General features: G+C 47.6%; 1 protein-coding gene across 3 annotated transcripts in view; it reads right to left on the minus strand.

Annotated features, from left to right (window-relative positions):
* Positions 1-12,429, minus strand: part of ROR1 (receptor tyrosine kinase like orphan receptor 1) — a 156,801-nt gene that overhangs the window by 11,859 nt on the left and 132,513 nt on the right. For all 3 annotated transcript variants that reach the window (XM_080603372.1, XM_080603374.1, XM_080603373.1), the window contains 2 exons: positions 1,211-1,338; positions 110-427 (listed from right to left, as the gene is read on the minus strand). In XM_080603372.1, the coding sequence (XP_080459498.1) occupies positions 110-427; positions 1,211-1,338 (446 nt within the window). The remainder of the gene's footprint in view (positions 1-109; positions 428-1,210; positions 1,339-12,429) is intronic.

Genomic DNA, 12,429 nt, shown 5'->3' on the forward strand with positions numbered 1-12,429 from the left:
AACAGCGCGGTGCCTGTGTGCTTTCAAAGCCCAGCACTAGCTCCAGCACTGAGGCACGAGCAGCTTCACGGTCTTCACCATGGTATTTTCTGCACCGGTTTTCACTTACTTTTATTTATGGGGTCTGCCATGGGAATCCCAATCCGGATACAATTGACGGCTTCGGGACTATCTGGCTGGGGCAGGTCCTCGCAGTTGGGCAGCTTTAATCTCATCAGAATCATGGGATTAGATCTTGCAAAAATATACTCTGTCTGACACAGGACGTTTTCCAGAATTTCACACTCGTCGCGGCACAGGTCTCGCGGCTTCGGAGCCGGCGAAGTCTCGTCGCAGTAGGGGAAGGCGTAATGGCAGAGCGAAGGAATAGCAAACTGGGAGCATTTATCCGACAAATGGCTGGAAGTGCCAATCATGGTGAAGGCAGCTGTAAAATATACAAAAGGATTTTACCTAACCCGGTGGGAATTTTGCTCCCGTGCTCTCGCCTTCCCAGTATAACCCTCCCTTCCCATTGCGACTATTAATTTCAGACAGCCAGGTGACGAACAGGCCTTGCAGAAATACACAGCACTAATTACATTAAAAGTTATTAACGATGCTAATTTCGCTGACAGAGAAAAAACATCTGGTTTTCAACACTGGCCTAATGTTAAGCATGTTACCAAAACCCCAAACCTAATTATACATTTTTTCCCCAAGTAATTTATAATGGCTTACAAAGTCATAGAATATTTGGATGCTTTTGGCCCAACAAGTGAAAAATAAAGTGCTTGCAGGCTGCCCAATGACAAAACCTGTACCTTTGTGAAAAACGACAGCTTTCCTACCATCACAAGTGACTTGTCAAAATTTCATGCTTTTAAATTGCACGTTTAAAACCTGTTTGGGTAACAGCAGCTCAGGGCAGCCTGGCATTGAGCCACCCCCAGGAGCTGTAAATACACAGCCCCTGCTCCTCGGAAAATCAGTTCTGTAGCTTCTTTGGGTTAAGTGGGCCAGCAGAGACATGAGGCTGCTCAAATCCTCCCTCTCCAGACGACTCCCTCCCCTGACACTGCGCGACGCAGGGGTCCCAGGCAAGCTTTGATGGGGAGCTCACAGCAAGAGAGGATAAAGAGCACACAAAAACAGCACTGTGGTTTATGAAACTTTAGCAGTTTTTGGGGAAAAACTTCTTGGGAAAGAGGCAAGTGCATTTTTCACCCACCTGTAATCTGATTTTCTATTTCACCTTGCATATGCAAAGACTCCATATAAATGGTCCGGTTTCCAATAAACCGCGCACAAGCGATCCCCCGGTAGGGCTGGCAAAACCCGTCCTCTTCATACTCGTCACTGAAATCAATCATAAACACAAAAGAGCGAAACGTTTCACATGCGATTTTGCACCAGAATGTCCCTCCGGGGAGCTGGCACTCGCATTATCTGCGGCCGACGCGAGGGGCTCGCCGCGTTTGTCTCGCAGCCGGCGATTCGTTCTGGGGCTGCTCGCCCGGCGCGGGAGCCCGCACGCCGCCCTCGCCTCCATTAAGAGCCTGTGATAAGGGATTATATGGTCTTTAGGTAGTGCAGAGGGCACGGCCCGGGCTTTGTGCCCGCGATGATTTTAACCTTAAAGGATTCCCACAGCGCTGCAGGTAGTTTTCAGTAGCTCGCAAAGGTTTCCCGAGTGAGTATTAGGAATATACAACAGCTTGAGTTTTCAGTTGCATCACAAAATCAGGTAATGGCATTTTGGGTTTGCAAGAACATGCGCGAATGTCGCGTGAAGCAAATGTTTTTGCAGGACAGAGGGGGCTATATTCAGGAATATACCCAGCCTTGCACAGAAGAGAAAACATAAACTGCCAGGAAAAATAAAATTACGTTTATTTAAGGCAGCTAAGACGCTGTTTTCTATTTGCGAACCAAACTTATACTTTAATGGTGATAAGCACAGCAGGAAGAGTCAGGCGAGCAGAGACAGAATTAAAGGCGCATACAAAGAATCACCCCCTCCCCGCGCTGATACCCTGCCATAGGAAATGTTTCCTCAGCCCCCACCAGCGTGGTAACAGTTATTGCTAAAACAGAACCGAAGCTAAAAACAGGAGTTAAATAGACAGATTTCTTTCATTAGGTGCTTTGTTTTATACACTATAGGAGACATTTAATACATAAATCCAGATGTGAAATTATTTGCCAATATTCTTCAAACAGAGCAAAGAAAGGAAATTACTGAGCCTCTGCAGACCAGAGCAGTCACTGCTTACGTTGAAGAGAGAAGCAGCAGCTCGCTGCTGCACACCGCAGAGCCCTACAGATGCTTTGAGGAGGATTTCACAGAATCGTCTAGGTTGGAAGAGACCTCCAAGATCATCTAGTCCAACCTCTAGTCAACCTTTGAGCATACGTGGTCACTGCAACATGCCTCCGGTGGGTCAATCAGCCCTGTTACCTTCTCGCTGCGAGGATCTGGTTGGAGATATTTGGGACCTGTTTTCTGAACAGACACCTCAGCTCTGATGAGGCCACAGCAAACGGAGAAGCTTAATGAAAATTTCATAATTTCTCTTATTCCTTCCAAGACCCTCCTATTTAGCTCTCAAATTAGGAAGTAATTGATATTGGAAATATGATGTATGGGTATGATCATAGCTGGGTAGGCAACAGGTCACTTACTTTGTGTACTTTTTTTCCCCAAAATTCATCCTCCCCCAGCTGCCAAAAGCGTAACAGTGGAATCAGACTATGACTCTAATAGGGAAAAATCACAGCTTTTTTAATCAACTCTGCCATTAGGCTTAACAAAAGACACTTTCATCCCCTCCTGAAGACCTTGGCTGTGAGAGCTTGGAAATGCAAATTGCATTTAGCCTCTTTGAAGTCACCCACTCATTGTGTGCGGGGCTTAGAGCCAGCGGCCAGCCCAGCAGCCGGGCTCCCAGTGCCCTGACACAGCGGCCAGGGCGAGCTAATGGGATTAGCGGGAAGAAGCGCTGGGATCGCCTTCCAGGACACCCCGAGCATCTCCCGGCCCTCTGCAGCTACCGGCTCCAGAGCACGGTCCCAGGACTCACGCAGCGTTGCTGTAAGTTCACACGGAGGAGCTAGGAAGCGGGAATTAGCGGCGGTAATTTATGACTGTGAAGACAGGGGGTGGGGAAGCGGGCTGGGAGGGATGGAAACCTTCCCCAGCCATCCCGCATCAGCTGAGAAATCAGTGGGAAGGGCTCCAGGCTGCGCTCGATGATGGTCCCAAGATGTTCCCAAGTACGTTGAAAACTGGATTGCAAAAGCACAACCTCTAATCTGCCAATTTAACTCCTCATTACCTAGAACAAGGGTAGGCTGAGCTGCCTTGGGTGCCGGGCAGCACAGACACCGAGATGGGAACAGACCCGAGCACAGCCGCGTGTTTCTGCACGGAGTCGGCTCCGGCACAAGCACCACGATGGTTCTTGGAGAGGAGCAGCCGCTGAAACCTGAACTGAAAAACCACAACGGCTACCGCAGGCATGGGAGGCTAATTCTCCATCTTTTAATCAATTAATCCCCCAGGAGGATACGCATCATTATTTATTTATTAACAATTTGGTTTTTATCCTTATTTATTAAATTGTATTATAATTTGTTATGGGATTAAACTCAGGGACTACACCTAACGGCAACTGCTCTTGAAGGCAATCAAGCAGCGCAATTTAAGCACACAATTAGCGAAGACAAAACCGGGAGGAATGCAATTAACATCAGCAAAGCAAATTCACCTCACACCGAGGTTCACCTTTGAACTAAAGAAGATTTAACTGAAATAGCTGCAGCAGTAAGGATTGCTGTGAGCAGGGCCACCAGCTTACCTTGATGGAAATGCCCCGAGGAGCAGGATTTGGCAGATTATCTCAGAAGGTGAAGATTAGAGGAAAGAGGAGAGCTCGGATCCTGAAGCCTCTCCCTGCCAGGGCTGCATGCCAGAGCAGAGTTTGCAGAGGTAAGATTGAAGATTAGTGGCTCACGTGGAGCAGGCACTGCTTTGAATCGTCTTGGAAGACAGTTCCAAAATGGAGCAGAAGGATAAATCAGACAAAAGGAACAGGAACGCTGGAGTGGGACAGAAATACCCCCGGGACACCAGACCTGAAGTGCCCTGGTCTCTGCTCAGTCAGGTCATGGAGGTTAGGAGGCGGTCCCGGGGGCACCAGGCCGCGAGCTTCATCTCTTGCTCCTGGCAGCTACCAGGAGTTCAAACGGCACCTCCGTCTGGTGGAGTCCTCATGGGATGTGTTGGTAACGTCCTCGTGCTGAAGTTACTGGCACGTGCTCGGCAGCAAACACCAGCGGCCACACAGCACTCCCTGTCTCTGTTTCTCTATCGTCCTTTGTACCACAAGAAATCCTCTCTTGCCTTTGCGCCTCTAAATGATACCTCTCCCCTCCCTTGTGAGCTCATTTCCCTCTGTGTGCCTTCTTTCTCGTTTCTCTAAGATGGCTCAGGATGGAAGATTTTACACGTAGTGTCTAGAGGCTCCCCAGGCATCCCTACCTTCCTCGACAAACAACCGAAGCTGTGCCCAGCACTACACAGGCCGGAGACACCCCTGCGGCCAGGCAGTCCCCACACGGCAGCATTTGGGGACTCCATCCTAAGCCCTCCATCTAAGACTATTCCCCCACTGACCTATAGCCGAGGCTGAGCACCCTCCGCTTGCCAGAGCTTTCATCCAGCAGTGGGGGTGCAGAAACGGCAGTAAACCTGCCCCAAACCCGAGCCGTAGCCTGACGCAGAGCCGCAGAGCTCAGACCCGGCTTAAACGCATTCCTCACCTCCCGCTGCCAACTGGCAGCCGCTCTGGTGGCTGGCGCTAAAATGCGGCTCTGGTTCTTGGGATGGAGGCAGATCGCTGTCTCCTTCTACACGATTCACACGTCACGTACTTCGGATGTGTTTTGTAAGCGAATCGCAGCGTCACTGCTCAAACATCCGCTTCGTGGTCCCGATACCATCCTCCCACAGCTAAAGGATGGGGCCCTGTGGCACCAGCAGGAGGTGAGGTAGGCCTGATACAGCAATTAATGTGTTAAAATTAACGGATGAGCTCAAGTCCTAGTGCAATGGGAGTCAGTCCAAGCCCGCAGGCATTGCTGACTGGGGATGGACTTCACCTGAGCAAATTCTCTGCCGAGCTTGCAGCAGCCAACGCGCTCCTCCCAGCCGGGCTTTGGGGTCTGGGGACTGCCCCCACCTCTCCCACTTCCCACACCCTGTAAAGCCCTCGCAAAGACACACAAAAAAAAGGAAAACGCTGGATTTTAATCCCTGACAGATGATACAGCACTTGCATGTTTTAAGATCATTTCTTTTCAAATTTGGTTTCCACTCGGTTTGCTAGACCAGCCTTGGTGCTTATCTTGGAGCTTGCCCACTGCTTCAGATCCCACTGCAGCTCCCCGTGCAACAGTGCCTCTGGCTTCACGCATAACAGCACCAGGGACTGAAGTTACACCATACTCAGGTGCCTTTAAATATCTGATGGCTCCAAGTTTACAGAAGACAGAGCGAGAGCTTTGGTGGGTGTTTGCCAACTCGACAACACGACCTGACCTCAGCCAGAGCCCACAGCAGGACACGAGGCACCGCGTCTTCCTTCCCCCCGAAGTCGAGCAGCATCCTTCCGCTGGTTACTGAGGGTGCTAGGGAGATGGCAAAGGTGTCACCTGGCAAGGGGCACCTGGACAGCTCCAGGAGAGAACAAGTCACAGCAGAAAGTAAATTCGCGAACAACGGACTAAGAACTCACTGTCACCACTTGGGTTCATTTTCCCCTCGTTAGCTCTCCTTTGTTTTGTGCTAGCAATAGTTACACCTCTCTGCACTGGGTCACCATCAGCTCACCACATCCTGAAATGGTAAGAAAATAAGAAAATAACCCTACACCAAAGAAAGGTTGGTGCAAATTCGTGCTTCTGCTCATCCCCTGCCATGGGTTTTCTCAGCGTGACCCGGCTGCACCTCGAGGTCCTGCTCTGCCGGCGGTATTCCTGGTCACCCACGATCAATCGGCAATAACCACGATCAATCCGCAATTTGTTTCTTATCCGCACACGCTACAGCTGGAGGGATGCACGGTGCCCACCTCCGCCAAGCGTGTCCCTGCGCAGGCTGGTTTGTAAATACAAACCATTTCACCTTCCGTCAAGGCCCACTTCCCAACACGCCGCCTTTTCCTTCGCAGTCTTTTTCTAAATTACCAGAAATTGCTCACATCTAAACAACGTCCTCAGCAAACACCAACAACCGGGCCAGGAACTTGGTTTAGCATAAGTTTTGTTACCAGACTTCAATATGAGTTCACTTAGAAAGATTTAATAAATTAATAGAAAGGCTGGACCTTGTGAGATCATGTTGTATTTATTTTTACAATATCCAATTTATTAAAAATACATATTCCAAAGATGGTGTAATCATGCAGTCATTTCTACCACACCCCACTGATTTCTGTTTCTTTTTTTCCTGTTTTTTTTTTTTTGAGAAGGATTTGTATGAGTATGTAACGAGAAAGACACAAAAAAAAATTGACATAGACAAAATTTTGAAAATGGACAGATGAAAGATGTAGGACAAGGCAAGATGAAGTCCCAAGTGCTTTGAGTGTCCCCAGACAAGAGGTAAGAGCACCGCTCTCCCTCCTGATGCTTTTTCCAATGCCAGCACACTCCAATATATATTTATACTTAGCTTAGTTAGATGCTTAGATGGGATTGTTGGATTACCATTATTTTGGTAACCAAATCTTTAACTGACAGCAATGTAAATAGGTGAACGTCCAGAGAGGAAGCGAGGATTTTATTATAAAAGCAGCAGGGGAAACGGCATCGTAATGTTCAGTGACACGGGAAGATGGCAATGTAAAGCCAGCACGGGATTAAGGTGTGTTTGCAAAGCCTGACTGCTGTAGGACCACTGACTGGTCTGAAGATAGAAGCAAATAAATGTGCTATTCTCTCTGAGATCTGCCCAGTGGAGATGGAATAGCCTTGGCTCTGTGTGAAGACCCTCCAGACATTTTTTTCACTTACAAAGTGAAAGGCGTTTTGTCTTAATTTTTTATTTTATTTTTTTTAACCGTAGCACGAAACTAGTCAGAGCTGTTTATCTAGATAATTTATATCCAGCAGCGGAGCACTGATGGGAAAAGGCAGCCGATGTTGCCCAGTTCAGACAACCGAGTGCTTTATGCCCTTCTCTTCCAAGGAAAATCTGCTGCTTGCTGCAGCGGACAACAGAAGAGGGGGCGGGCGGCTCGGTTTGGCTTCCTCAGCCCTACACAGACCGCCCGTGTCCTCGAGAGCGGCACCACAAGGGTCCCACTTACTGCTGTACACCTACAAACCTGCAACCCAAAGCCAGGGTTATGGAGGGCGCTGCTCTGGAGGAGCTGAGTTCATAACGAATGCCAAGGGGTGGCGGCAGGGAGGGAAGAGATTTGCTCCAGCAATTTTTGCCATCAATTAAAAGGTGTATCGATACTTTTTTATTGCTACATATATCACATACACCCTCTATACATGCGCTAATGCCATATAAATTATTTTTACATTGTTAAATAAATTGTGTTCTGTTCCATTCTCATGTTCCAGCTTCACCCAGAAGAAAAGGTAAAGAGTTTTTACTTGGCAGATAGCCCTTAAAGCAAACAGATGAATAATATTCTGTCATACTTTCCAAAGAGCAAAAACCAGTTGCTTGTGCCTGACTTTGAAAGTGGGAACACATTGGCTCTGTTTCATAACAATATTTCAGAAATGCGAAGGCTGCATTTTGCTTTGCAAAAAGAAGAGAATTGCCCAGACTTGCACGTCACTGTGTAATTTAAGCAGAAGTCCTGTGTAATATAAGCTATTGGTGTTTTGACACCCCTTTAAAGTCACGGGGCAGCTAGGGCTTAGCTGGATCACTAGAAATGCAGCGGTATAAAATAAAAAATGAATAATGCTGGGCTTTGTCATCACCAAACTTACAGAGTCCCACAGCACCACTGATACGCCTCCTTCCCTAAAATAATCAAAAAATAATTCAGTGAGCAAACATGGTCTGACTGAGGAGCTATTTTACTTGGTTAGCTGTTCTTCCCCACTCCGCACTGATAGCTGGTTTAACGCGATGCCTCCAGATGGATAAAGCCCCCAAAATGAATGCGACTTTGGGCTGCTGTTCTGCATAGCTTAGCACAAGGGATGGCACCGAGCGGCCCAGCTCTGAGGCCACATTAGAGCCATTCCCTGCTAAACCTGGGACAGCCGGAACATCCTGATTCCCCTACATCTCCCGGGCTCACAAACTCTGCCCCGAGCACTCCCGGGACTGCAGAGGAGGTAGGTTTGTGCAGGGAAGGGAACGGCGCTGGGGGGAGCTGATGTGGTTCCCACTAACCAGAGCCGGGCAGCGCCGCAGAATCCTCAGCTTTGGAAGCTTAATAAAATACATCTCTCAGGCAATTAATCCCTTGGCAAGGATGCACCGACTCATGACTGCTTGTTTTTCTTTGTCATCGTAAGAAAGTTTTACAGTGCCTCTATCACCATCACTCACTTTCGGAAAAGCAAGAGCTGCCCGGAAGAGCTCAGTAACGGTGGCCACGAACTTCATTTAAATATCAACCAAAAATAAATAAATTAGCCGGGACGTCAGCCTCCGAGATTCACTCCTTTTCTCCTCTTAAACACTTTATAACAATCCCTTCCCTACCAAAACTCCTCCCGCGAAGTCGAGAGGCATTCCTGCGAGCGGGAGAGGCGGCAGCGCCTGCTCGGCAGCTGCAGCTGGTTAGGGACCGACCCTGGTGCGAGCGTTTGGATCGCTGCTGGCAGATCTCTGACATCATTAGGCAAGACGAACTGCAAGTCATATGCTCACAGTTATGGGAATGGCAGGAAACCTCTCGCACTCATGTTTTGTTTGACAAAGCTATTTTAAGGTTACGCTTGGAAGGTCGCTTCGCCGAAGTTTCGAGATGCGGGGGGAAAAATGTAAAATGTTTCTGAAGAGCAGGCAGGCAGGATAAGATTACGAGTGCTGAGCATTGCCTCTTCTATCAGACCTTTGTGCTGCACACCAAAACACCCCCCCCTCCTCCTGGACCCTCTCACGGAGCTGCGATGATCTCACACACACGTCCCTTATCCGCCTCTCATCAGGCATTAGCTCTAGATAAGGAGCTTTTGATGGAACGACCGTCGGCAGCACCCCATAAATCGGCTGCGTGAGCGATACCAGGCTGCCTGGCGGCCCCACCGGGGCTCATTCCTCCGTCTGATGGCCCTGGGGAGCAGCTGGACAGGCCCAGACCACGTCACACCCACACTTGTCTCCTTTGTGGCCAGAAAGTAGCACCCAAACTGTCCAACAGTCCCCAAAAGTAACCCCCAAACAGCTCCCTGTCAGCCCCCCAGGCCACCGCCGTGTCTCGGTGCAGCTTGCTGTGCACGAGTAATCCCAAGGCTCTGGATCCAAGGGAGCTCCTCACAACCACCTCCTCCTTTCACGTACACCACAGCTACCCGACTGACCCACCTGGCTGGGATGCTGATAACCCCTGGAGACCGTTCTCCATCCTGCCACAGGGGGGAATTACTGCTATGGCACGAGACTGGCACTTTTTTTGCGCAGAAACGGGAGAACAACACCTTCCTGCCTCGCGGGGCTCTCCCAGGGGGATACACGCAGGAGCACAGAGAGCCAGCCACGTCACAAAGCGCACACTTCGATTGTATTCTGCCTCTTGTCAGATAAAAGCCCCCAGTGTCAAGGAATTTATTCATTATTTAGTGATGAAGTTAAGGAGGTTGTTTAGATTTCATTCAGCTACAACACAGATGACGTTGTGTGCCTCTTCCCCACAAACTTGACTCTTTTCCCCCCAAAATTTACAGAAAAGTGCACCTCTGCAATGCATTTTGAAACGAAAAGAAACTTTACATATAGCAGAAATACAGTCAGGGTTCAGACACCTTTCAAACAGCTTCATCTGGACATTAAGGGCTTTATTCCCAAATATTTAACTGCCCCTTTACAGGCATAACGGGGCCTCCGAGCGAGTGCTCATGCAACTGATACCACATGAGAAGGTCTCTTTACACCAAATGCGTGGCATAACCTGGCTTTACTGCATAAGGAGCTCGGTCCTCCGAGGAGCACTGGCTTGAGAAAACAGCAGGGAAAAGGGCGCTTTGAACCCCTGTTAATCACAGAGGAGAGCGAGAATAATAACAAGGTTTTAAGTAACACCTTTTTGTTTGCCTTACATTAAATCTCCTTTGTCAGATGTCCTTTTTATAGGAAAAATTAACATTTAACATTTTCCATTTAGCTTTGCTAACGATTCCTGTCTGTCTCACAACTGCTTATTCATCGCTGACAACTGAAACTGCCCAAGTGTTCTGCAGGAGATTTTGCTGCTGCTGTCCGACACACACCAACTTTCGCAACACGACTGTCGAGTCTTCTGGAATACATAGGAAATAACATACATTCATAAACGAGAACATCACAAACGAAAACAGTTAATCCAAAGCAAAAGATACTTTTTTATGGCATTAACACACAGACCATTTCAATAACGTGGGAAAGTCTCTTCATTTTCAAGCTGCTTTCCCATCCTATGAATTTTTTGCCTTTTCTCCCACAGAACGGCACCCAAACATCCTATTCTCCCGCCAAGCATCTAAAAGACCTGGCTTGTTCCTTGATAAAACCACTGCAGATTGTTTGCTGCCCACAGGGACAACAGAAGAAGGCAACATCCCACTCCCTCCTCGGCCTCAGGTCACTGCAAGTACAGCTCGGAGCCATTTGTAACCGATACGAAATCTTGCATGGCTCCAAAAGTCAATAGTGAACACTACAAAAGGAGTTTCAGGACTTCTGCAGCCCATTTTATCTCTCACTAATTTTTTCCTGCTCTACCTTATTTTCTTAAGTCACAGCTTTTTTTTTTTCTTTTTTTCTGCTCCTCCCTCCCTTCTCCTTCCTTCTAACATTTAATTTGTCTTATGTGACTCAAGTAAGCCTTTCTTCTGGTGACCTAATATTTTAACCTTAAGCATGATGAAAAACAGACTTCACAAATCTGACACTTGAATTAAAAGTGAAACACATGCCTCAGCAGAAGTTAATTAAAAATAATACATATAATGTTCGCTTGTTTAAACTATTATTTGACCAAAAATTTGCACCCATCAATAACTACCATAGTCCACAATCACAGCAAAAAAATAAGAGTAACCACCATAAGCACAAGCTCACTGCAAACCTTAGCTATTTCACTTCTCCTTTTATTTAATAAAACCTTATAAAGACCCTGTTGAAGCTGCTGAGCTCTGCCCAGAGAGATGGTGGAGCACACGCTGTGCGTGATGGCCCACATGGGCCTGGCACGGGCACATACAGCACACCGGTACCAAATGCACGAGCCCGGTACCTGCTCAGCTCTTTGCACTGCTGTTGGATGCCCGACTCCTAAGTCAGATACGGGTTGCAGATAAATGATTTTACAGGCACGTAGCCTTGCTCCTCTGGACGTGGGAAGTCTAGCCCTGAAATGCACGTATGTGGTCCCCTTGCAAAGGAAGGACAGTGGATGGAGAGCAACTACGTGGAAAAGGGTGACCTGAAATCCCAGACTCCTTTAAAAATCCTAGTGGAAAACACATTTTTTTGAAGGGCTTTCCTCGGAGTTATGTCAAGGTACAAATGCAGCGTTTTTCTCTGCTGACGAGCAGTCTGGGGGTTGCTGGGTTTATGAGCATAATGCTCATACTTCAGCTGGGGGTAGCTGGTAAGTCCAAAACCATTTTAAGCAGTTAGTCTTATTGAAATAGTTGGTCAAGTTTAACAACTGTGAAAACATTCAAAGTTCACATAACTTGCAGGTCTATCATAAATTCTGCTACTGACAGACACACATAAATAGAGGCTGCTCAGCTGGGAATAGCCAGTCTGCTTTAAAGGGCACCACGAGTTATATTAAACTGAGAATGTCTTGTGAAAAAGATTGCTTTTGAGATAAGAAACTCATTCTTAACACAACAAACACGAGTGAAAATATGCTTCAGTGAAAATTAAGATCTGTCCGTCCACTCCCCAATGGTAACAGGATAAGGCAGAGGGAACTTGTTTGTTTTCTTTAAAAGCATTATGCCTCGCTATGTAAGCTGCACAGAGCAGCGTGAAGCAACCACACTTCAGTTACTGGGCTCGGGACCAGCAGATTCATATTTCAGCTAGCCTTGAGAAAGGCGCCTAGCCTAAATTATGAAAAGCCTGATTTGAAGGAAGAGCTGCATAAAAATCAGCTTTCTACTCAGAAACAGACCAGATCCCTCCTAAAACTTCTGTTTGTAGGACAAGAGGCAGTCACTGTCATTTTCTCCTAATACCCCAAAAGTGAGAAC

The sequence above is a fragment of the Anser brachyrhynchus genome, assembly GCF_964034855.1.
Source record: "Anser brachyrhynchus genome assembly, chromosome: 8".
Lineage (NCBI taxonomy): Eukaryota > Metazoa > Chordata > Aves > Anseriformes > Anatidae > Anser > Anser brachyrhynchus.